We start from the raw sequence: 26,152 nt of genomic DNA, 5'->3' as shown, positions 1-26,152 counted from the left end.
TGGGAGCTGTCCACCCCTAGTGCAAGTCACAGAATCCTGGAATTGATACGTGTGTACATAATATAGGATGCTTCCCTCCGTGCCAGGTGCAATTTGCCATTGTATCGCTCAGCACTGCAAGGTCCACCTGTCAGCACAGATAACAGTAAAGAGGAAGGACACCTTCCACTTTCCTGCACCCTTTTATAGGCGCTGTGGAGGAGGCAGTGCCCCAGCACTCGGCCCTGCTGTTGGCCCCCTGCAGCTGTGAGACTCTCCTGTCATACCTGCAGCAGCTTAGGTTATTTATTCCTCGGATTTGGTAGTGAGTAATAACGTGTCTTAAAGGCGGAGAAGGAGGGAGAGGAACAAACAAACAAAAAAAACCAGCAAACCGAAGGCTATTTGGTTATCTGTCAGCTGTATGGGGCTGTGAGTTGTCCCATAAGCGCTGGTTGGAGCGGTGACCGCAGCCCACGGTACCGGCTGCTGCCCATAGGGGCGGGGCCTCCCGTAGGATGCTTTCCCTTTAAGACTTTTCTCCCGCCCCCGTGCTCTTTTCTCGCTCTCTTATTGGTCGCTCGAAATGCCGTTCAACGGCAGTTCCTGTTTCGGCCACCTTAACTTGTTGACGTCCGCACGCCAATCTCAACCTCTCCGGCCGCTGATTGGGTTGCGACAGCGATGATTAGTGCGGCGATTGGTCTTGCGTCTTCTGGTCCCCGCCCGTTCGTCTCGTGGAACGCCTTCCCCGTCCCGCTGTCGTTGATTGGCCCGCTGGGCGGAACCCGCGCCGCCCGATTGGCTGCCGCTGGCCGCGCGTGCTAACAGCAGGGTAGGCTGCGCGGGAGGGCAGCAGAGCGGAGGCAGCGGCGGCGCGCTGGCACTGTGCGCCCACCCGGAGGATGGTCCCCGCCGTGGGGGCGCCGCCGCCCAGCCCGCCCAGTCCCCCCGTGAGTGCAGGCAGTGGAGGGAGGGGTGGGGGAAGGGGTGTGCGGCGCTCGGGGAAGAGCGGAGGGGAGCGGGTGGGGGCTGAGGGTACCGTCGGTGGTCGCCCCTCCCCCTTCGCCGACCGTTGCCCGTGAGGGAGGCGGTGGTTCGCCGCGGGCGCGCGCCGCGCTTGGGCCCGTCTCCATGGCGACAGAGGGGCGGTGAGCCCACTCGGGATCTGCGTCCGGTCGGGCCGGGGATGTCCCGTCGGTGTCCCGCCACCCTCCGCCTCCGGGGAGCCGCGGGACGTAGTGGGCGACCGCAGCCCCTTTGTCTGACGGGGCGGCCGCACTGCGAGGTGGTGAGGGGGGGAGACCGGTGCGGGCCGCGGACGCACGGGGCGACGGAAACGTACGGGTAGCGGCACTGAGGAAATAGGGGCTGTTGCTGGGAAGTCGTGGAGGTCTGGGACCGTGAGCCGTCACACGGTGCTCGGGAAGTTGTAACTTCGGAGACGGCAAAAAGTGGGCGCCTGCTGTCACTTGTGGTATCCCTCACCTGTAATATCGCTGCCAGAGAAAGCGTCATGTGTGTGTTTTTGTTGTGGGTGAGCTCCAGCTGGAAGTTTGGTGGCTTCAAAGCGTGATGTGCAAAAAGTCCTCCTTCTTCTTTACAGCTTTTCTTCTGCCTCGATAACTAAAATTTTCCTGCTGGGTTTGATTTCCTAAGGAAAGAAAGCTCGTGGACACGCTCCATCTATTCCTTCTTCACCCTGTAAAGTTAGCTCATTGTCCAATTTCTGTTAAGTTTGCCAGTAACAGAGATTGAAGCCCTTATTCCACAGAAATCAGCACCTCACAAATACAGAAGCTCAGGATTTGGGGTCGCATTCAGGGTGTGGAACCTAGAAGGCAGCTCCCAGTGTCAGCACATGGGACAGCACACACCTGTACACACACGGCTGAGTGCAGCCACAGCACGCAGTGCCATTCTCACAAAGCAGTGGATAAGGAAAAGGAGAAAGTTGGGTCACCAACCATAACCAGGCAGAAAATCACATCTTTGTTTTTGCTTTGTTTTTATTTTTCACACAACATCTCAGCATTCTGTTACATTGCAGCCAGGCACATATTTATTAAAAACATTAAGCAAAGATATCTTAATGTTGCACATTACCTGACTTCTGAATGCTTAAAGGCTTGCTTTTGAAGCATGACTTCAGCTTTTTTTCTCTCCAGATACAGCCCATTGAGGCAATCTAAGTTACGTTGATTATATTGTATGGCACTTTAGCAAACTGCAGAGTGCTATTTTGTCACATGTGAATTGTGTGCAGTAGTCAGACAAACATGAAGGAATAAATTATGGATGAATGATTGTTGTTATTATGAAGTGCTAGAAGCTTAATTCTGACTTTCAATTAATACCATAATAATGACCCATGAGTACAGTTTGGGATGAAGTGCTCATCAGTTTATGGGAACTAAACAGAGTGGAAGGAGAAAGGGTGGTGGAGCCTGGAGGAGTGTGATAGCCATGAGGTGGGAATTAGGTTGTGGGTGCCAGGTGGTGGCTTTGCTTCTTCAGCTGCTGTTTTTCCAAGCACTCAGCGTGCCTAGGAGCTGAGCAAGGGTGGGCTGAAATGACTGTTACCTACATGGCATGTCCCTGCTGTGTGCGTCATGGACGTGACACTAGTCGAACGTTAGCTGTAGTTTGTAGTTCCAAAGACAATGTGTGGATGGAAGTTGGGTACTGAAGCGGGTAGCAGTAAAAAAGCAAATGCATATGGAGGATTGAGGGCAAGGACACGCTGGTTTTGACAACAACCAGTTGATAGTTTAATTTGTACCCTAGTGTTCATGTTTTTGTAATAACTGTTTGGATCTGAGGTGCACTTAAAAATAACTGTAAATGACACGTGCCTGTGGGGAGGTAGGAGTTGCATTTGGTGTGAAGGGATCCTCGACGTGGCTATTTGCATCTTAAATTGTAAATACAAATAATGGTTACCTTGTAAATAATACCCACTATGCTGCTTTGAAGGACAGTAGGTATTGCAGCACAACCTTTCAGCTGAGACTGTTCTCTAGGCTGCCCAGAGAGGCCGTGGATGCTCCATCCCTGCAGGTGTTCATGAGCAGGTTGGATGGGGCCCTGGGCATCCTGCTGTAGTACCAGATCGGGAGGTTGGTGGCCCTGCCTGCAGTGTGGGGGGGTTGGAACTCGAAGAGCCTTGGGGTCCCTTCCAGCCCAAACCATTCTGCGATTCCATAAGTAACATAATAGTGAACATTGCCCATGAATATTAGAATGGCAGTGGAGATGTGTGCCATGGCTGTGTGTACACACCAGGTCTTATGAAAACGGTTGTACGGTGTGTGTAGGCATAGCATCTGACAACATTAATGGTTCTAATAGTTTCATAATTCCTCGAGTTACAGCTGTCAAGCTTCTGAAGATGCATTCTGCTTGCCTCCAGCTTTAGGGAGGGCTCACTTACAGTCACTTTGTAACTTGTTTCCTGAGCTAGCATTCTTCACCTCATTCATATTTGCGACTCTTGTATTCAAGTTCTGTCCCTCAGGAACACCTTTTCCTATTCTGATGGACATTGATCATAACATGATTCTGGAAAGTGGAGTGAGAACATCTCAGTTTGAACCATTGAGCAGACTGCAATAAAGCACGTAAAGATCATAACTCCCTGGTTAAGAAACACTGTGCATTGCCACACCTATCTAATGGTAGCCTAACTTGCTGGTTAACACGAAATTCCAGCTTTTATATGTACGCTTTGTATACCTAAAGTGTACTTTGTTGCAACTTTGCAAGTGTAAAACTGTTGTCATGCTCTGAGTGAGCACAATAGCGATTCTGTGGCATAGGCAGGAGGGACAGATCTTGTGTAACCAAAGTTTGTTTCCTGTATGAAGTGTTGTGGCATTAACCTTCTGAGATGAATGGGGTACTTCAGCAGCTGTGACACTTGATAGCACTCTTTTACATCAGCCAAGATGTATGCCATTGTGATGCAGGTAAGAGAGCAGCAGACTTAAAAGTGTTCCTGCTTTCCTTTAACAGTTGCCTTCATCACCCTGTTACCTGTGCTTGTACTTCTGTTGGTTCACTTGACCAAACAGAGGTAATTACACCTAAAAGCACACCTCAGTCATGCTGGTACTCTCATACCAAAGTCAGCTCTGTGTGGGCCGTCGCTAGTGAGACTGGAGAGATCCGTGTTTGGATCTGCTAGCTCAGAAGCCTTAGCACAGACCACACGGGTCTTGTGATCTGGAAGTCACTGGTGTGGAAGATGGTTGAAAATCTTGTTCTTTAGGCTGCTGGCACTATTAAGTGAGCGTGAAGGTATTGTGGGGAAAGGAGAACTCAACTCCAAAAAGTTGTATTTCTTTTTTTATCTAAATTATCTAAAGTGTAAAGTGAAAAAAAAAAAACGTTGGCAGTTTGGCATGCGTGCCTGCTTCTGTAGTCTGTAAGAAGTGGTTGCCTCGTGGGGTGTTCAATTCATGCCAGCTCTCATTCTTTGGTGCAGTTGAGTTCTGTGCTGCTTTCACTCTTCAGTGAAGTTAGCTAGAAACTGAACGTAAGTCTTAGGTTAGAATTAGATTAGTCTTAAATCCTGTCTGTTGTTTGATTTTTTTTTCAGTATTGGAGGACCTTTAATACTTAAAGAGATCCTGTTTACATATTGTGTACATACAGTGTAAATGCTTGATTCTTCTACATAAATGTCACTTGTTCTAAATTCAGAGATTTCCAGGGTCATTTGAGAAGTTTAAGTGCTGTCAGTGAAGGTGGGGAGAGGCAATGTTGTGTAATTTTAGAGTTGTTAGGGCCTTCCTACAGATTTTCCTGTTACTGCTGTAAGGACAGTTCATTAACTAAGGCAACTTAGTGTAGCATGTTGCAGTGTAATTCATTAACTCTGTCAGTATCCAGCTTCTGATGGAAATAATTAAAAGCTAAATTTTTTACATTGCAATATACCAGAGTTGAACTATCAGTTCACTTTCATATCTGCGTTGCCTACATCTCTCCATAATACTCTAAGTGACTTCATAGAACACAAACTCAGAAGCGTACATAATATTAAAGAAAAAATGAAGTGTAAGCCTATTCTATTAAGTGTGGATATGCTAATGTGTTTGAGCTACCCCTTGCTGAAGAACACATCGGGGATCTCCGTCTTTTGGTTTCCTTTCAAGATGCTCTTGCCAAGTCAGTCTCAGGTGGCAACTGCAATGTGATTTCTGTAGAGAAAGCAGATGGAGGTAAAGCACTTTTAGAGAAGGCTTTTCTAATGCTGTAAGACTTGCATCATTGTGATACTGGTCTGTTTGTTCTTCTTGTCCTTTGCCTTTACTCAGTTCTTACAAACCTTTGCAAAGTAAGATCTTGGAGGTCTGTTTTCAGCTTCTCTTCCACTTTTAGTGCTGAACTTCTGCAATGCCCTGTGTGCTTTTTTTAGTGCTTGCATGTCTGCTTACCTATGAAGAGCTCACGTACAGTAGTCCCCCCAGGTTGAATAACTAGTTTCTAAAGTTGTGGAATTACTGAATTCAGGTTTCCTATGGATTTGGATCTTGTTCCATTTTCTGATGTCTAGCATATACAGACCATGATTTTAAATTTCTTCTTTAAGATGTGATTGTTAAGGAAGTGTCTGTACTGGGCATCTGCTCCCAGGTACCTTTAATTTTGACCTCTGGTAAATCAAACCAGAGTAGTTTGCAGTTTTATCCCAGCCAGTAATATACAGAACTGTCTGTCAGACATGGAGATCACAAGGTGAGTCCCTTGTTTCTGAAACTGAAGAAAGTAGGCCTACTTTATCTACAAAAAATCTTGGAAGAGTAAAAGAGAAAAATAGCCCTCTTCCATCTACTAAAGCCTTTTGTAAGGAGTCTGCAATGAAAAGGACATTGCAAAACTGTGGAGGTTTTATTTTTGTCAAGTTTAGGGTGGTGGCATTCATTTTTAAAGCTTATTGCTGTTGATAATAGTGAAAGCACCATTAAGGTTCTGAAGGTTAACATCTCAGTAACTAGTTCTTTTAAAATCAAGATCCGTGGAATGATGTGTTTGAATGGGGGAGTTAGTTTATATGGAGAAACTGAAGTACTGTTTCATAGAACCTCGCTTGCTTTGCCACTAAGATTCATCGGGAAGAACCTTCACACAGAAAGATCACTCTTTTGTAACCAGATCTCATGATGGATTTCTTCTGCATGTTGTAAGGGAGCTTTGTAGTTGAGACAGGAAGCTCAACTGTGTAGGCCTTAAGATCACATGGTATATTCTTAGTTTGTGTCATATTTCTCAAACCTCAACCTATAAAATACGTAAGAACTCCACTGTATAATCTTGTAGCGAATGACTTACCTGAAAAGACACATAAAAAAAGTTTATATAAAAAAAGTTTATATAAACTCTCCTGTGCATTTCTGTTCTTGGGTGTTTTGCACCACTTGTTAGTTTTAGAGTGCTTGCATGCCCAGTATAGCTGTAAGAGAACACTCTTGATAACTTGATACTTCCTTAAGATCTCACACAGTTTTATGAACAGACTACATGACAATCATTTGTAGTTGCCCAACAGATGAGAGCTTAGGTTAAAACCCAAAATGAAGTGAGTGATAGCATTCTGGATGCTGTAGCTAGAATATTTTTTTTGTTGGTTTGATTTTACATTGATTATCAAGCCCTGTGACAAAGCACTGATCTTTGATATAGAGATTTCATTTGGAGACGAGGTCTTCTTATAAAGCAGAATAAGATTAGCTGTAGCTGGCTCTGTAACTTCTAATTTATTCCATCAGTCTTTGGTGTTTCAGACAGAGCTTTCCAATTTCCAGAGGCTTCCTCAGTTATAAATAATCATCTAGATTCCAGGAGTCAGAGACCACGAAGTCTTACATTACAGCTTTTTCAGGAAAAAAAATCACTTGTTCTTTTAGGCAAGGGTTGGCTCACCACTACATGCTGTTACCATGGGAGTAGAAATGTGCTTTCAGCCTACAGGACGCTAGTTACCTACTGCAGGTAGATGTACTGTCACAGAAGAAGGTTGTCTGCAAGCCACTTGGCACCCACTTAGCCTTACTTAGCAAAGCAGACTCTTGGATAGCTTTATTGGGTGTGACATAATTAGATGTGTCTTCAGTTTGAAACTTATCTTCTGTTTTGGAGTGCACAGTGGATCACCGAGTGCTGAAAACCATGGAAATGAGCACTGTCTTGTAACTTAAAGAAATGCCTCCCTCCTTCTTGCTTTCTTTATGAAGGTACACAGTGACTTGAGAAGCTTAACGAAGTATCTACAGAGCACGGTATCTTGAGAATTTGTAAGGTCATCTTTTTTTTATTATTTATTTCTGATTTCCTGAATAAGAGTTCTGATCCCCTTATTTTGATCTAAAATCTAAAGAGACCCTCTTTAGGTTGACATCTCTGTTTTTCGTGATTTTTAGCTTGTGTACAGATGGTGTAATTGTTGCTCTTTACTCTCAAATGCCTGCTTCCATATAACAGTTACCCTAGATCACGGGAGATGGTTTGTGTAGGCATCTTCTTTGCTGGCATTGGATGTCACTTTGGTCTGTCTGTAGTTCTGTGATCATCCACACAGTGTGGGGGTCGCAGCAGCTCACAGCTAGGTGAGGGCCAGAGACATCTCTCCTGAAGCAGCTTTCAGGTCATCAGCAGCAGGTAAGGGGCTTTATTCAAGTTACATTCCTGTCTCTGTGCCTACTCTGAGGTTTAAATGAATGAGGCACTAACCTTGGAGAACTGAAGGGACAGCAGTGCAAGAGCAAGAATCATGAAAAAGAAACTAAGAATTTCTTCAGAATTTTCTGAAGCAAATCTGGTCAGGGTTCTTCTGAAGAATGACCCTACAACAGTAACAACAGTACTCTCTTGAACCCATGTGATACTAAACAGTCAGGAGCAACTATGATTTTATTATTCTGAAAATTGTAAACAAAAAGGAATTTGATGGCACATCACTTGCATGATAAGCCTGGATCTTCCTGTAATACAGTTATAAAAAGTAGAGGAGAGGGAGAAAGCTTGCTTTCCAGTTCTCTTGCTTGATTTTATATAATAGCTTTAGTGAATCTTATTTGCTCTAAGTCAGTAGGAGGAAAATTAGTCTTTGTGATTAGATACTACAAACAAAAGAAGTGAGTAAGAAATTATAAAAGCAGTGAAGCTTTTATCTCCACATGTTGTTGTTCTCAGACACCTTAAAAAATTAAGTGGATTGCATTGCACTCTGTGTTTTTTTGGCATTGGTTCACTGCCATTGACTCTTGCAGAAGCTCACAGAGCACTCTAGGAAGCCATAGGCTGGTTTGGACTGGGAATGTGTATTCTGTGAAAAGTCAAGATAACTCTTGCCCACCCTTTAATCCATCATAAACTGTCCTAGATTAAAAAGAAAAAAAAAAAAAAGAGGAGGACATGTGGTGATCTGTTTGACCTGAACTGGTCACACTGTATGTGCTGATCAAAGAGAAACATCCATTCACTCACCTTCACTGTCAGTGCTGACCTCACCCATCCTTCTCTACCCAAGCTCAATTTTTGTAAACATCCGGGAATGTCATGTCATGGCTTTGAGGGATTTTGTTTATGTTCATCACTGGGCCCAGTTGTCATGAGGGAGTGGAAGAACAGACACAGTTTAGTAACAAGAAAACATTGGATTCCTCAGAAATCAAACTAAAAAATACCAAAGGGATTTCCACTCTCTTGAGTAGGACCCCACTATTTTCCTATACAGTCTAAACAGGTTACTTCTATAAGCAAAAGTAGTTGGTGCATTGGTAACAATTACAAAGATAAAGTTTCAAGTTTCATTTCCTGCAATCGTTTTGTTAGCTAATTGCAAAATGACAGTAGAAGTGTCACAAGGGGCGGGATAAAGCCAAGGCAGTGATGATTTATGTCTCAAGGGTGCCTTGCTTGTGATTAAAAGCCTGAATTAAGTCTGTGGTTGAAACTAGCATTGTTGTAAAACATACATGGAAGGAACACTGGAGAAGAGAGTTCCAACAGTAAGTTGAATGAAGAGGACTCTGTCATGCAGAAGATAGCATTTGTGTACAAGTTACCTTGAAATTGATCTCATCCATAAATCCCGAACTAGTAAGAACTCTAAGAGCATAGCACTGATTAAATTACATTGAACTTTAATCTCCAGAAGACAAAGAATTTAATTTCTGGGGATGGCACTGCATTTAAACTAAAATCAGTATTTCAAGCTGACGTTGAGAGAGCTATAAGCTACATAAAGCTTGAGAATAAATAACTGTAAATGGCCAATTGCACCATAAAGAATTAGGAATTTGCAGCATTATTTATGCAGAAGATACTCAGCTGAGTCGAGTAAGCGTATTGCATGAGTGAACTTAAAATGTATTTGCCCCTGAGCTTATAAAGCAAATACTTCTGTTGCAGCAAGTCGGAAAATGAATCTCTTTTGGAAGTATCACTTGATGTAGAGTAAGGAAAGAGAAAGAAACCACTGTCAAAGCACTGGTGGGGCAACGGCTGCTAGGAAGAAAAGAGATAGGATGAACATTATTCAGCAGTCCACAAAGGTTTCTACCTGGGCAGCTTTGTTAAATTTTCAGAGCCTGCATTTTCAGGAGCTCTTTCAGACACTACCTCCCTGCCGTAGCCTGCTCTGTTTTTAGGTTTATCAAATAAAATGCAAAGGTTTTTGTCCTTACAGAATAAGAATAGGAAAAGAAATCTTCAGTTCACCATCTTTCTTAAGTTACAACTTTGAAGTAAATGCTCAAGTGTTGTATATAAGAACTATTTAATATACTTAACTGCTTCTTTTTGAGGGGAAAATTGGAGCTTGAAATAAACTGCTCAATTAGCTAATGGCTATGGTCTTATTTACTCTTATCACCCCTCCAGAACTGTTTTGAAACATTGTTTGAATTGTATGAGCCTCAATAAACTTCTGTCTTGGAGTAATCCCACAGTAAAGCAAAGTGAAAATAATATTAATTGCACTTTTACACCCTTGTTCCTTCTGTAGGAAGTGGGCTGTGAATCCCAGCAGAACTCAAGCATATGAAATGGAAATGTCACTGTTTACATGTGACAGCTGGGGAGGCTGGTACTCAATGTGGTGGCATCTGGCAGGGAACAGCAGCCCTTGGAAGAAACCTGTTGAATGGAGAAGAGTTTGGCTGCACCTTCTCCCATTAAAATAAATAAATAATGATATATTTTTCCTTTTTACTTTCTTAAAATAGTTGAGTTTGGAATTGTTTTGTTTTGTTGGGTTTTTTGTTTGTTTGTTTTTAACTGAGGAAATGGAAACCAGTCCTTCATAGGCAGCAGAGGTTCACAGGCATCCATGCAGATGTACTTGATTTTTAATGCTCACATGACCAGCCTATCTACAGAAAGGCGATGGACTTCTGCATGCACTGTAGTAATGTAAAGATTGTACCAATATGTTAAAATATGTGTTTTTATATATCTTGCAGTATCTTCCAGTGTAATGTGCCTTGCCATGTCGTTCACAGTATTTTGCAAAATTTACTGAAGTGATCATGGTAAGCCACAAGGAACTGAGGCAGCACGTGCATAGGGCATTGAAGGAGAATAATGATTAAACATAGCCACTAGATTTGCCAGTGAAATGTATAGCCAAACAAAGCACACCAAGCGGCCTTAATCCAATCAGTTTGTACCGAATAGTTTATAGAGATGAATCTGTAGTGCTTATTCAACTTTACATTGTCTGTAAGCTGAAGGCTTCTTGTGCTGAGTATGCCTGCTAGGTGAGGTTACCCCTTGTGCACACAGCGCCGCAAAAAATAATGCCTGCTTCTTAATGCCACGTTCATCTCAAGGAGTTTTCCTTCAGACTGGCATTTTGACCAGTAATAGTTAGGCCCTGTCCTTGTGATCTAAAAGGCAGAGTGATGTGATGAATGTCACGTGCAAAGAATTCAGAAGAGTGCAGTTGCTAATTCTTTCTGTAACTTTCTTCAGGTTCTCTTCTCTGAAACCATGCCAGAGATGACAGAGAATGAGACACCGACCAAGAAGCAACATCGGTGAGTTTCTGTGAAAAATGATGTTTGCAGTTCTGCAGTCTGTGGTCGTACTGCAATGAGAAAATTTCTAGTGATAAATTTAGTAATGACGTTATTAAGAAGTTCTGGGGGTTGACCAGGATTGATGCAAAAGTCTGGGAACTGCGGCTGTAAACTCCCTTTCTTTTTCCCTCTATCCTGTTAAATTATTTGTTGAGGAAATACCTACCTTGACCACCAAGGCAGAAGAGGTTCTTAATCACACAGACTGCTCAGATGCATGTGACTGCACCACTGCTTAGGTTAGAGTGCAGCCTGTGTTTACTGCAGCAACTCCTTGCGAACGGTGGGGGAAAAGTGCACTCGTTTTGATGGAGTGGTTTAGATGTCCTTCACAAATTACAGTGGAATCTAGATCTTCACCAGTCTCTACTGAAATTCAAAGAACACCCTGAGATTGAATAGCAGTGCTATAACCAACATTTATAATTAAGTGGCTTAGGGTTCATCACAACCTCTACAAGTGTTTGCTTCTGTATAGTAGTTTATTGATCTAATACTTGATTTGGTGGTGCAGTCCTTCAGTCCTTAGTTACAACATCCAACTTGAGCTAGCTGGCCGTGGAAGATACGATTTACGATAAGAATCACAGGTGATTATCTTTGAAATAAGTGGGAAAACTGTAGTTACAGTTAACTGAGGTTGTTTTTAAATGATTTTTATACATTTTGCAGTTCTGGCGGTGCATATTTTCCATAAATAGAAGATTCATCACATCTTTTTTGGAAAAAAAAGTGCTCTTTGCTGTATTTCTTGAAAATATTTGGCTTACTGCACATCTACTGGGCACTTGATTTTATTTATATAAAGTACATATATATTTAGGATTTATTGACTTGCAGCAAAAGTACTTTGAGGCATTGCACGTTGATTCTCATCTGATTGCCATTGGTCCAGGAGTCCCAGAGGAACGTGTGAAAACAAAGAGAACCCTCACACCTCCAAATTACACCTAGACAGATTTTTGAGGCAGTACAGTGGAGCAGTTGCAGAGGAAAGATCATCATAGTTTTTGACTAAGTGTGTTTGATGTCAGAAGGTTGATGTTTGAAGGTAACAGATCTGAAAGAATCAGTCTGCATTGTGATATTTTCTCCTTTTTCATTGATCCAGTGAATGTAAAAGCACTATTTCAAACAAATTATTGGCTTTCCTGTTGGTCAAAATCAGTGTTGGGGTTATAATATTTAACATTGTGTAATGTTAGTGTAATATTTTTTGCTGAACAGAATGATCTAAATCCAGCTCTGTGGAATAAATACGTAACAGTGACTACATGGATTATTATGGTATATCTTGTTATGTTGAAATTGATTCAAGTCTGAACACTGATAATTTTTTTTGTTAGAAACTATTTTATGTTGGATCAATACCAATCCTTGTGTGTATTACTGCTGCTATATTCTTGTTCAGAGTGGGGTGTAATGTTTCGTATTTTTAGCTGTAACTGAAATAATAAAATAAGAGAAAATTGTTTGTGTGCAGTTCTTTTCCTTCTGTTTCACGTCAGTTTTCCTTTTTATCGTTCACAGAAAGAAAAATCGGGAGACGCATAATGCAGGTAGGAGAATTATTTTTGTTGTTGCTTCAATAAATAAGCATAGATTCTTCAGTAACTTATTTTGCCTGCAGAAGGTCCCTCTATAAGAGTTTATACCATAAAAAACCCTCATCCTACCAAACATCTCTCTGTGATCTTGCTTAGAATACCTATGCACAGATCAGTCCCTTAGGCATCCTCCAGCAATTCTGTATCGTCTGTCTGTTGTGAGACTTACATTCCTTGTGCAGTATGCAGCCTTTCCTCTCTGCTGAATTCTAGTTTCAACATCATTTGATGTTGAAAATAATGATCAGCAGAACTGTCAGGCTTCAGAAGGGTCTGAAGGTTTTCACCTTGATACAAAATACTAAACCCTTGCATTTAGTTCTCTGTTCATTAAACAGCACAAACGTGTGGTCTTTACAACCTCAACTGGAAAAAAAACCACGCACTGGTTTCCATGTGCCCAAGATGTGGCCAATTTCCTAAAGACTAAGAGGTATTGGGAAAGAATCTTAAGTTAATTTTAAGATGGCCAAACACATTGTCATTCTCGGTTCCTATTTTGCTTGCTGGTAGCTTTGAAAGTCTTCCTCTAGCAGACTGACCTCTGCAAGACATGGGGAGCAGCTCCCTCCAGTCCTGTAGCTTGCTCAGTCATTAATGCCTGGACAAACTGAGTAGAGTGGAAGATACTATCAAAACAAAGGAATAGAACTTCACAGCCACTGTGGTAACTGCGTGTATTAGTAACAGTAAAAATTAAATCCCAAGGATAATGTGTTTTAATGTTTGTACAGCTGCTCTTATATGACTGACCACTAGGAATATTGGTGAAACTGGCATCAGTGATGAGTTTTTAAAGCCCTGTGTGACTTCATTGGATAAAGTTATGTAAAAGTTACAGGCTCTGCAGAGCCGTTAGCAGAACACAAACCTCTGCCTTACCTATAAATAACAATATGAAAGGCAGCTTTACTTCAGAATAACTGCTTTGCTTAGTTTTTCTTTCTTTGAGAACTCTGTTCACTTGCTGTAAATGAGTGAGACCTTTTGTTGAAGTTATGCTAGACCTGGGGAGGAGCCCAGAGTTGTTCACGCACTGCCTGTGCTTTAGGCTTGGGAAATTACAGAGTCCCCAGAACCGAGAGAGTGCCTTGGGAGTATACTTTAAATAAGATGTACGTATCATTCTCTTGCTGGACTCCCTCATCTCCACATGCATTAGCTCACATCTAAATGGATACTGAAGACAATGATGTGGGGTTTGGGTTTGGTTGGTTTATGAGGATAAAAACACACCAAAACTTCGTGGAGAAGAGACTTTATCTTGCTGTGTTATAATAGTACTTAACGTATCTAGGCCTGACTCTGGGAACACTTCCTTCCTGTCCTGAAATACAAACATTTCTTCACTTGTTTGAGAAATGTCAATTCAAGTGAGAGACTACTGAAATAAAACTGTTTAAATCAGTATATCCTTTGTAAAGGAGCGTGATAGAAGTAAAATATTGTTTTGCTTGTAGAAAATATGCTCATCTGTGGGTTACAGTGTGATCCTATATGTACCAAAAGCAGCCCTGCTGCACAAAACTGAAGTCACAATGAATGACATATTGATAGGAATCTTGACAGAGCCATGACAGAACTTTATTCAGAACACCAAAATGTTTCAATATCTGACTTTCTTCAAAATAGGTAATTAACTAGGAATATGGCTAGTTAAAATCTTATTTTAGTTCCAGTCATAATAACAACAGTTTAAGCTTTCAACATAGAAATGAGTACCTCATAGCCCATGTAGTTAGAACCAGAAAGTATCATCAAAACCTGAATTTTGAAATGTGTTAGCTCTGCTTTTCTGCAAAGGAATCCTGAAAATCCTCACCTTTAAAAGTTGTTGCTTTTTACGTTACAACTGCTAATTTCATTGTGTGTTAATTCAGTAACTGAGGTTTTCTTTAGAGATTTTTTTATTCCACCACATTATTCATGGTTCTAGTAACTCAGGAAATAATGTATTTATGTGTCCTTACATTGCTAGTAGTTGTCTTGTTGTGTTGACTTGCCCAATGAGATGACATAGTGCATGGTTTTTTGTGCTCAGTGGAGAGACATCGAAAGAAAAAGATTAATGCTGGGATAAACAGAATTGGAGAACTCATTCCCTGCTCTCCAGCACTTAAACAGGTAAGTGTTCATTCAGGTGTGCATCCTGTAAAGTGTTTGTGTTTCCTTGCCTACAGAAGTACAAATACTTATTTTGCTGTTTGTCTCACAACGAAGACAAAAGTGTCTTAACTAACGTGTTTGAAATTGTACTAGTAATTAGTGGGATTTTAAGAAGTATTTGTAACAGAATTCCTTTTTAGAAATACAAAGCCCTACTAATATATTTCCACAGATGTTTGAGCTTTGTATCTGAAGGTGTCGTATATGACTGCAGAAGGAATGAACAGTATTCATTTGGAGATTCATTTGCCCATAGCCATCTAGTTTGTTGATGTCTGCTTGTCCATTCACAACTTTCCAAAGTTCTCATTAAACACGCACACGTGTTTATTTCTGTAATCTTTGGCATAAGGATGACAGCAATTTGAAAGTCAGATATTAGCAGTAAGAAAAGACAGTGTCCTTGTGTGAGGTAAAAAAAGAAAACAATAAAAAAATGTTCAGAAAAGCATTCTGTTTAGCACATTTTTCAAGTGAAGACTCTTGGATGGAGTGCAAGATCTATCACTGATAGATCCAATAATGATGAGATTTCTTTCTAATTTTATGTTTGTTTTTCCTTTAAAGAGCAAGAACATGATCCTGGATCAGGCCTTTAAGTACATAACAGAAATGAAAAGACAGAACGATGAGCTTCTGTTAAATGGAGGGAACAATGAACAGGGTAAGCACAGATTACACTGGAAGTTCTAGAATTTCTGTCACTCATTTCCACTGTGTGTCTGTTAGTACTGACTAACAAGAAAGTCAGGAACTCCCTGTATCCACAGACTTAAGGAATCCCGAGACACATGCATACAAAAAAAAAAAAAGAAAAAAAAATCCTTTCTGCTTTCATCTTCTGTTTGTCCTCAAACAAAAAAAAAAAGAAAATGCCCAAGTGCATGTTCTAGCTATGAAACATGAAGTGATCACCTTGTGATGTAATATAATTAAAGATCTCACAGGTTATGCAAGATCTAGTAGATTCCGTCATAATTTTTTCTACTGTAATGTGCAGAAAAAAATCTGATGAATTTCAAGGTTAGATTTTCTTCATTGAAAAGATGAATGTTTCTTCATGCACAGAGTTGTTTTTTTATTCCTTTCAAACACTTTGAAAGTAATAACAACGTACCCTGTAAAAATATAATACCTCATATGAATTGTTCTTTAACAGAGACATACAAAATGCAGTGGTGGAGATATGACAGAAATCATCTCAGAGCTAATGATATAGTTTGTGATTTTTATTTCTCCACAAAGAATGGAATGCTATTAAATAGCAGCTCCTTACACAGCAGTGAGTGTACCCTTTCAAGCTATGGGCTGCCAGCTTCTCCAGGAGAATACTGTTGGAGACAGTGTTGAAGGCATTGCTGAAGTTAAGGTAGACCACATCAACAGACTTTCCCTTATCTACCAAGCAGGTCAGTAGACCATAGAAGGAGATCGGATCGGTCAAGCAGGACCTGCCTTTCGTGAACCTATGCTGGCTAGACCAGCTGGCTAGGCCTGACCCCCCAGTTGTCTCACATGTGCCATGTGATCTCCCTTAAGACAATCTGCTCCATAACCTTCCCTGCCACCAGGTCAGGCTGTCAGGCCTGTAGTTCCCCAGATCCTTCTTATGACCTTTCTTGTAGATGAGAGTCACACTGGCAAGTCTCCAGTCTTCTGGAACCTCTCCAGTTGACCAGGAACACTGATAGGTTATGGAAAGCAGCTTGGCTATCACCTCCACCAGTTCCCTCAGCATTCCTGGATGGATCCCATCTGGCCCCACAGAGATGTGGCAGTCCAGGTGGAATAGTAGGTCTCTAACTGTTTCCTCCTGAATTGCAGGGAGTTTATTCTGCTCCCCATTTAAGACTTCCAGGACAGAGAGTAGAGTACCCTGAGGATAACTGGTCTGACTTTTTAAGACAGATGTGAAGAAATCATTGAGAACCTCAGCCTTTTCCTCATCCTCAGCGGTCACATTCCAAGCCACATCCAGTAAAGAATGGAAATTCTCCTTAGTCCTCCTCTGATATATCGATATATTTGTGAAAGAGTTTCCAGTTGATATATTTGTGAAAGAGTTTCCTGTCCCCTTTTAGCCCAGCAGCCAAGTTGAGTTCAAGCTGGGCTTTTGCCATTCTAATTTTCTCCCTGAATATCCTAATAACTTCTCTGTACTCTCTCTGAGTTACCTGTCCCTTCTTCCACAAGAGGTAGATTCTCTTTTTCCCCTGGAGTCCCAGGGAAAGCTCCCTGTTCATCCATGACAGTCTTCTTTCCCACTGGCTCATCTTGTGGCACAGGGGTACAGCCTGTTCCTGCATCTTTAAGACTTCTTTCTTGAGGACTGACCAGCCCTCCTGGACCCCTTTATCCTCCAAGACTGAATCCCAAGGGACCCTCCCTACCAGTCTCCTGAACAGTTCAAAGTCCACCCTCCGGAAGTCCAAGGCAGCAGTTTTGCTGTCCCCTCTTGTGGCTCCACCAAGAATCAAGAAGTCTATCACTTCACGATCACTCTGACCAAGACAGCCTCTGACCTTAACATCTCCCACCAGACCTTCTCTGTTAGTGAACAGCAGGTCTGGCAGGGCATCACCCTGTTGTTGATGTGATTGGTTTTGAAAGTCCTAGGTGATTTTCCTCATTAGGTGAGCTCTATCCAATTCCACTGCTGGGTTTTGTGGCTTTACACAGACACATTCTATTTAGTTTTGCATATCATTTTTACATGCAATGAAACAGGAAAGCCACGAGATTATCAATTTCATCAATATCAATTCGTATGTTTGCTTTTTGTTCATTAGTTAAACAAGCTGATTAGTGTTTAGGTTCGCATGATTTATTTTATATCTTTTTAACTGATTAATTAGACACATCTGAATATTGTCAGTGGATTAGTTTGTGGGATTCATTACCTTCCTGCTCAGTAGAAAGTTTTATCAGGATCGGCTTCATTTATGTTCTGTTATATTATTGAAGAAAGCATGCATTATTAATAATCTATTTCAATATTACATAGAACTTATTCTCTAAACCACTTGGTAGCATTACGTAGTGCTTGCACTGATACCTCACTGTTTTGCAGCTGAAGAGATAAAAAAACTGCGGAAACAGCTGGATGAACTTCAAAAGGAAAATGGGAGATACATTGAGTTACTGAAAGCCAATGATATTTGCCTGTATGATGATCCTACAATCCACTGGAAGGGGAATCTCAAAAATGCAAAGGTCTCAGTTGTTATTCCTAGCGATCAAGTTCAAAAGAACATTATCGTCTATTCAAATGGCAGTCAACCCAACGGAAATAACCAGGGAGCATCTGTCCAGGGAATAACATTTAATGTAGGTCATAATTTACAAAAGCAAACAGCCAATGTTGTGCCAGTCCAGAGAACTTGCAACCTAGTGACTCCTGTGACAATTTCTGGTATTTTCCCTGCAGAAAACAAACCACGGTCTCAGAGTACAGTTTCTCCACTGGCACCCACTCAGGTGGTTCCAGCAGGGAATGCTCTTGAACTTTCCATCCCAGAGAATGAGCAAGGTGTGCTTGCTGCTACTGCCAGCTCACAGAATGCTTCTCAGTCCAAAACGGAACAGGGCCTGCAGCATTCTTCAGATAACGCACTGCAGAACGGTCAGAGTCTCCCCAAAAGTAAAAATGATGAAGGTGGCCCAAAATCAACAAAGAAAACACTCCAGCAGGGAATCAGCCTTCCTTCCAGTGCCTCCACGGAAGCCGAGAAAGTTCAACACGTGAATGCATGCAGCTCAAAAACACCTAATGCTGCTAGGAACGAATTTCAGGAAAGCTCTGTAATTTCAACTGCAGGCACAGCTGTTGTGCCATCTGTGAGACTGTCTGCTGCAGACAGTTTTTCCTCTGTAAATGTTCTCAAAAGTACAGACTTAATAAGTAGTGCTGACACGCCCGTGACTTCTGCAGCAGAAGGAATGAAGGCTATAACAGTAACGAGCACTCTGCCTGCCAGTCCCCTAGAGAACTGCTGGTCTTTTTCAGGCTCTCCAGGTGTTGTCTCTTTAGACTTGAAAAATATGAGTAGCCTTACACGGATGCCTTCAGCTGGAAACACACAGACCACGTGGACAACTTTGCAGCTAGCAGGAAACACTGTCCAGCCACTAAGCCAAACACCATCCAGTATAATGACTGCGCTGCTAAGTGAGCCAGTTAATGGGGCTAGTACTGTATCTCCTGCTCACAGCAGGCCTTTGACTACAAGCATTAGTTTGAATACTTCTCTGCCTATAGATGGGCAGGCAGCTGAACAGATTGTAGTTACCTTGCCCTCGTGCCCATCCTTACCTATGCAGCCATTAATCAGCCAACCACAGGTTAAAACTCAGGCTGCAGGAAGTATCCTTCCATTAAATTCAACTATGCAGGTAATTCAGATGGCTCAGCCAGTTGCATCAGCTGTGACGGGAGCACCAGCAAACCAGAACGTCATCATTCTCCAGCCTCCAAACACTGCGCCGTGTCCTCCAATTGTGAGAGCAGAAGTTCCTAGCCAAAATGTCAGTCAACAAATTGTAATTATTCAAGCTGCTAGTCAGAATCCTCTTCCTCTCCTCTCTGCCCAGCCTTCTGCCTCTGTCAGAGTTCCTGTGAATGGGCCTCTGGCAGTTGCAAACTCCAGCAACTCTGTACAAAATGCCCATCTTCCACAGACTTTTGGAGGGAAACACCTTGTCCATATATTACCAAGGCCATCATCTTTGCCATCTTCTAGCTCTACACAAACGTTTTCAGTTACGATGTCAAATCAACAGCATCCCCAGACGATCTCATTAAACGGGCAGCTTTTTGCACTGCAGCCTGTGATGTCTTCATCTGGAGCTTCAAATCAAGCCCCTATGCAAATTATTCAACCTACCACCAGCGAAGATCCAAACACCAATGTTGCTCTCAATACATTTGGTGCTTTAGCTAACCTCAATCAGAGCATATCACAAATGGCTGGACAAAGCTGCCTACACTTGTCTCTCAGCCACCCTACCAATCCCACAACTGTCCATAACCAGATCGCCACGGTTAACTGTGTGCCATTGCCAGCTTCAGCGACCCCCTCAGTGCCTCTGGAGGGTTCAGTATCAACTAGTGCATCTAATTCAGCAAACGTTTCCCCCCAAAAAGCTGCTGCTGGTTTGTCTAATACGAAATCAAAAAGGACAAACAAAAAGCAGACTACAAAAAAGCACCCGGCTGCCAACATTAAAGTTTCCTGTCCAGCAATTCCTTGTAAAGATGCAGGTAAGGCAGACAGTGCAGCAGAAGCTGTGGCAAAGCATTCAAAGGGCGAGGGGTTGCCTGAGGACATGCCAGCAGTGTCACAAGCTTTAGCCACGTTGCAGGCAAGCGGTGCAAGCATTTCTCCTTCCAAAGAAGCCGAGTGCTCAGAACAAGCAGTGGGATCCTGCCCTGTACCGGAGACAGCTTCGGCAGAGATGCCTGCCCCCTCGCCATTGCAGCTTCCAGTGTCCGAACGGTTGGCACTGGTCCCACCGACTGCCAGGGATGCTGCTCCTCTCCTGCCGGTGCATCAGGCTCAGAGCAACCTGCCGACCAGCTCAGCCTCATCGGAGTCTTCCACCCCTGGCATCTTAACATCCTCTCAAACTGAAGCACATGGGGAAAGTTCTCAGGTTGCTGGGGCGTCCGCAGTGGAGAGCAGCGCAGCAGGTGAGACTTCCACTGCAGGAACAACTTCAGAATCCTGCAACGTCCCGCAGAGTTCTTCAGTTGTGATGCAAGATGTGGACTTGCTGGAAGGGCAAGGCCTGACCAAAATGCTGTCTGATCTCACAAAAGAAAGAACAGTTGTGGAAAAAAGCTCTTCTTTTGCTGTTCAAGGTGAGCATTCTAATTTTCCCATGGAAAACTCCAAATCGGTGGAATCAAGTGTTGATTTGCCTGAGAAGCAGGAACTGCTGTTAATGAACACGGAAGGTGATGCACTCTCCCAGCATCACACCTGTGTTTCTGATCAGGAGGTAGTTAGTGCTGCCCTCATCGCCAGCAGGCAGGCGGACTCCCCGATGTCAACCAGCTCCGGTAGCAGTCGAGGCTTCTCTGTGGCATCGATGTTACCAGATACCACCAGAGAAGATGTTACTAGCAACACTTCAACCAGTACGTGCAACAGCTGCACGTTTTCAGAACAACCTGATATAGTTGCTCTTGCAGCAAGAGCTATTTTTGACCAGGAAAGCCTCGAGAAAAGTGGAGGAGGAATGCAAGTTAACATGAGGGATGCCATATCGAAGTCAACTGAGGTTGCAACTCTGGAGAGAGAGCAGCAGACTTTTAAAGCTCTACCAGTGAAAGAAAGCAACGCAGGGCCATTAGAAACGTCGTCAAACAAATTCAGTGCTCAGGATACAGTACAAACCAATGTTGACAGACAAGTTGAAAAACCAAGCTGTTCTGTAGGAGGTGTGGAAACCTCCAACTCTTCTTTGCAGATTTCAGCTTCCCAATCACCGAGCATAACAAGTTTAAGCGTAAATAACCTGATACACCAGAGTCGCATTGTCCATCCCCTCGTGAGTTGCTCAAGTTTATCCCAGCCTTCAGAGCCAGCAAGCATTCCTGCAACTGTGGGTCTCTCTCTTCCATCTAGTTCCTATGTCAACCCATCTCCAAGACCAGCTATGATGAGTGAGTACGCTCAGGAACAACTGAATGCTATTAGGGCAAACTCCATGCAAGCTCCTCAACTGCAGGAATCACACTTAAAGCAGCAAAATCATGAAGGTCGCAAAGACTCTGCCAAGCGTGCTGTTCAGGATGACCTTCTGCTTTCTACAGCAAAGAGACAAAAGCAGTGTCAGACAGCACCTCTGAGGCTGGAAGGGATGGCACTGATGAATCGAACGCCAGAGAGTATTGCTGATCAAACACAGATGCTGGTCGGTCAGATGCCTTCTAATTCATCGAATTCAGTGGCATCCTTGAGCAGTCAGGGGCACACAGATGGCCTCAATAGGCTATTCACATCAAACAGCAACTTCGTAACACCAGCTTTGAGACAAACTGAAGTTCAGTGCAACTCTCAGCCATCGATTTCAGAGCAGCAAGGCCCAGCAGGGCAGCATTTGCAGCCAATTCAACACGTTCCTGCTCAAGGCATATCTCACCTTCACAATAACCATCCCTACTTAAAGCAGCAGCAGGCTGGACAATTAAGAGAAAGGCACCACTTGTATCAGCTGCAGCACCATGTCACCCATGGGGAAAACTCAGTCCACTCTCAGACCCACGGTGTCCACCAGCAGCGCACAATACAGCAGGAAGTGCAAATGCAAAAGAAACGAAACCTCATCCAGGGAACCCAAGCCCCACAACTTTCTTTACAGCAGAAACACCATGGAAGTGATCAAACACGGCAGAAAGGTGGTCAGCCTCATCCTCACCACCAGCAAATGCAGCAGCAGATGCAGCAGCACTTTGGAACTTCCCAGCCTGAGAAGAACTGTGAGAATCCTGCAACAAGCAGAAACCATCATAACCACCCTCAGAGCCATATAAGTCAGGATATTATGCATCAACAGCAGCAAGATGTTAGCAGCAGGCAGCAGGGTTCAGCTTCTGAACATGTATCAGGGCACAATCCCATGCAGAGGCTGATGACCTCCCGGGGTTTAGAGCCGCAAATGGTATCCCAGGCAAGTATTGTTACCAGGCCATCTGACATGACCTGCACCCCTCATAGGCAGGAGAGAAACAGAGTTTCCAGCTACTCCGCCGAGGCACTCATTGGGAAGACGCCCTCTAATTCAGAGCAGAGAATAGGAATCTCTCTTCAAGGCCCTAGAGTTTCCGACCAGCTTGAAATGAGAAGCTATATCGATGCTTCTAGAAATAAAGGCTTGGTCATTCACAATATGCAGGGCCGTATATCCATTGATCATATGGTTGGCTCAGATGTGCAACGGCTTTCTGACTGCCAGACGTTCAAGCCGGCAGGACCCAACCAACAACCTGCAGGCAATTTCGATGTGCAGGCCTCAAGAAACAGTGAAATTGGCAATTCCGTGTCATCCCTCAGGGGCATGCAGTCGCAAGCTTTTCGAATCGGTCAGAACACCGGGCCGTCCATAGAAAGACAGAAGAGACTGCCTTACCAGCCAGTACAAGGCATTCCAACAGGAAATTCCCTTCCATCAAGGGAAAACGAAAATACATGCCACCAAAGTTTCATGCAGAGTCTACTTGCCCCTAACCTTGGAGATCAAGTCAGTGGAAGCCAGCGATCGATCCCAGAACATCCAAGGAACGCACAGTGTGGTGCATCCTCCACCATTGAGTACAGCTGTCCCCCGGCCCGGGAGAGTGTCCACATCCGGAGAGACGGCGATGGTCAGAACAGGGAGAGCTGCGACATGTCTATCGGTACAATCAACACCAGGAACAGCTCTTTAACTATTCCCTTCTCAACTTCATCTTCCTCGGGAGATATTCAGGGTCGAAATACAAGCCCAAACATTTCCGTACAGAAGTCCAATCCCATGAGGATGACAGACAGTCACGGAACAAAGAGCCACATGAATACACCTGTCTCCAGCAACATGCACGGGGTTGTGAGGCCAACGCACCCTCACCCTGCAGTTTCTCACGGAAATGGAGACCAAGGGCAGCCTTCTGTTCGTCAACCAAATTCTTCAGTTACTCAGCGCTCGAGGCATCCTCTACAAGATAACAGCAGCTCTAAAATACGGCAGCCTGAAAGGAATCGATCTGGAAATCAAAGGCACGGGAATGTCTTTGACCCTAGTCTTCCCCACCTGCCCCTGTCTACCAGCAGCAGTATGATCCTTGGGCGCCAGCAGTCTGCTATCGAAAAGAGAGGTAGCATTGTCCGCTTCATGTCTGATGGCCCTCAAGTGTCCAACGACAATGCAGCCTCTGACCAACATACACTTTCTCAGAACTTCGGATTCCCTTTTATCCCAGAGGGCGGCATGAATCCACCCATCAACGCCAACGCGTCCTTCATTCCCCCAGTGACTCAGCCTAGTGCCACTCGAACACCGGCCCTAATCCCCGTCGATCCCCAAAATACGCTGCCATCCTTCTACCCACCTTATTCTCCTGCACACCCCACTCTTTCCAATGACATTTCTATCCCTTACTTCCCCAACCAAATGTTTCCTAATCCGAGTGCAGAGAAGCCGAGTAGTGGAGGTCTGAACAATCGATTTGGATCTATCTTGTCACCTCCCCGGCCTGTTGGTTTCGCTCAGCCAAGTTTTCCTTTGCTTCCGGATATGCCACCAATGCACATGACCAATACGTCACACTTATCCAACTTCAACTTGACGTCTTTGTTTCCGGAAATAGCCACAGCTCTTCCTCCAGATGGTTCAGCAATGTCGCCTTTGCTTTCCATTGCAAACACATCTGCTTCCGATTCTTCCAAGCAGCCCTCAAACCGACCCGCCCACAATATAAGCCATATTCTAGGTCACGACTGCAGTTCAGCTGTATGAAGACTGAAGTGGATCTCACTGGCATTCCTGAAGAGACCATTCATAGCATCACTGTTTATTTGCCTACATGTATGTATATGGGTACCTTCCATATTTATATACACACTTCCTATCCACCTTACTAACTTTAAAGCACCAGTGCCTATAGCAATGCTTACTTGCAAGTAAACGGTAAGAATGCAACTTCTAGAGCTGTGCAAATAGTGACTGTTGATTTTTACAACAGTCAAGCCTGATGTCTGATTGCCACTCTCAGTAGTACTTGGATGTCAAGAAGGAGGTGAGAATATCCAAACAGGTGACCGGGAAATGAGTACTACAGGTTTCATTTTATGTATGATGTGTTTACCTGAAACTAAAGGTGAACTTCAGGTGGCACAGGTTTTTCTTTTTCCTCTGTAAGATATTTTCGGGAGCCTCGTAACAAGACAAGTTTCTGCTAACCTGGCATTAACTGATAAAGGCGTTTCTTGTGCAGCTTTTGTCTGTTTGAAGCTTGTTGCATCCACTTGACTTAAGGCTGACTTGACCTGGCAAAAATTGCCATGTGTTTCTGTGGACAGGAATTAAAAATACTGTTTCAGAAAACTGAGATTTCTTTAATGCATGACTATCTGTTTTGAAGAAGAATTTTGTTTGGATCTTGTTTAACGATGGCATCTGTTGCTGCTGAACTTGGCCAACATTTTAATGTAACTTAGTACTCCCACTGGAGTACCGTGAGGACAGCAGTCCTGTTTGTTGCCATTTCATTGCTCATATGCTGCAAGTTACCTCAGGGTGGTTTTGAACCTTGTTTAGCACCTTCTTAATGTCTTCGTTGGTTTTTTTTTCCCCCTTCTCCTTTTCTTTGGCCCATGCTCAGCCACCAGCTTTCTGGTTTCTGTGAGTGACAGCCCCCTGTTGTAACAGTCAGCACACGGGAGCAGCACTGAGCCCATGGCATCCCACAGAATCGGTGGGGAACGTGGACACGGTGTCTGCCTACTGCTGCTGGCAGCACTGGGGCTTAATATAATATCAGTACTTTGCACTTGAATGCACCTTTTTGTGTAAACCCATGTGGTTGTGGGTGAAGGGGAGAATGTGTGTGTGTCAAGACTGAAAAGCTGCATGCCAGGAAGATGTGATGTGAGCATCGCAAGGAAGGGGGACTTTTGTGTGTGTGAGGGACAGAGCGAGTGTGTGTGCTAGCTGAGACTCCAGTATGCTTTCACAGATTTTGATCCTATTTCTTTTAAAGGAAAGGGAAGAACTAGGTAAGTTTTATTTATTTAACGGCTCTGTGGTGTGATTTTCTTAGGCAGAAATATGTCTTTTAATTTAAGTTCTTGGAAATAACCATTCCAGATTATATTCTCCAATTAACACAGTTCTCTTGTAAGCAGTCCTCCTGCACCCAGCTGACACTGCTGCAGGGGAGCTTTAAGCTCCAAACACTTTGGTATTGTGCGTCCCTGCATCATGCCAGTGCTCCCGGGCCCTCTGACAGCTTCATTCCCAGTGTCTCTGCTCTTGTGTGAGATGGGGCAGGAGGAGGTTCCATGGGTTTCTTTGGGTAATCGTTTGTTCTCCTGAAGGGCAGAAAGGAAGATGCTCCTTCATCTTGAAGAACAGGAGCCCCAAAGAGGTAGGTTTTTTGAAGGGTTTTTTTCATAACTGAACTGCTGAGGCCCCATTTTTGCCAAGTCCTTTGATCCTGCTTCAGGAAATTAAAGAAGCTTTAGTGTAGTTAGCTGATAATGTCTCCATTCTTGTAACCCAGGGCCTGGTGTTTTCCCACAAAGTCAGGTTCTGGTTCTGTTTCAAATGGGG

The 26,152-nt window shown here is 43.5% G+C and overlaps 1 protein-coding gene across 1 annotated transcript; it reads left to right on the top strand.

Moving 5' to 3' along the window:
• The first annotated feature begins 835 nt into the window (after positions 1-835).
• Positions 836-24,338, top strand: USF3 (upstream transcription factor family member 3). The gene is made up of 6 exons (XM_065742136.1): positions 836-932; positions 10,960-11,024; positions 12,597-12,625; positions 14,715-14,797; positions 15,407-15,503; positions 17,910-24,338. Exons 1-6 carry the CDS (start codon positions 885-887, stop codon positions 24,335-24,337), a joined length of 6,750 nt encoding a protein of 2,249 aa, XP_065598208.1. The 5' UTR covers positions 836-884; the 3' UTR covers position 24,338.
• Positions 24,339-26,152: the final 1,814 nt, after the last annotated feature.

The sequence above is a fragment of the Cyrtonyx montezumae genome, unplaced genomic scaffold, assembly GCF_038088225.1.
Source record: "Cyrtonyx montezumae isolate F1298 unplaced genomic scaffold, pur_monq_1.0 scaffold_3, whole genome shotgun sequence".
NCBI classification, from domain to species: Eukaryota; Metazoa; Chordata; class Aves; order Galliformes; family Odontophoridae; genus Cyrtonyx; species Cyrtonyx montezumae.
Note: the sequence above shows the minus strand (reverse complement) of the source record. Positions and strands in the feature narration are given on the sequence as shown.

Excerpts from the sequence above, each read along its gene's own strand:
- USF3 (XM_065742136.1), top strand. The coding sequence starts at position 885 with ATGGTCCCCGCCGTGGGGGCGCCGCCGCCCAGCCCGCCCAGTCCCCCC. Across the intron at positions 14,798-15,406 it reads GCTCTCCAGCACTTAAACAG|AGCAAGAACATGATCCTGGA; the intron begins GTAAGTGTTCAT and ends TTTCCTTTAAAG. Across the intron at positions 15,504-17,909 it reads TGGAGGGAACAATGAACAGG|CTGAAGAGATAAAAAAACTG; the intron begins GTAAGCACAGAT and ends ACTGTTTTGCAG.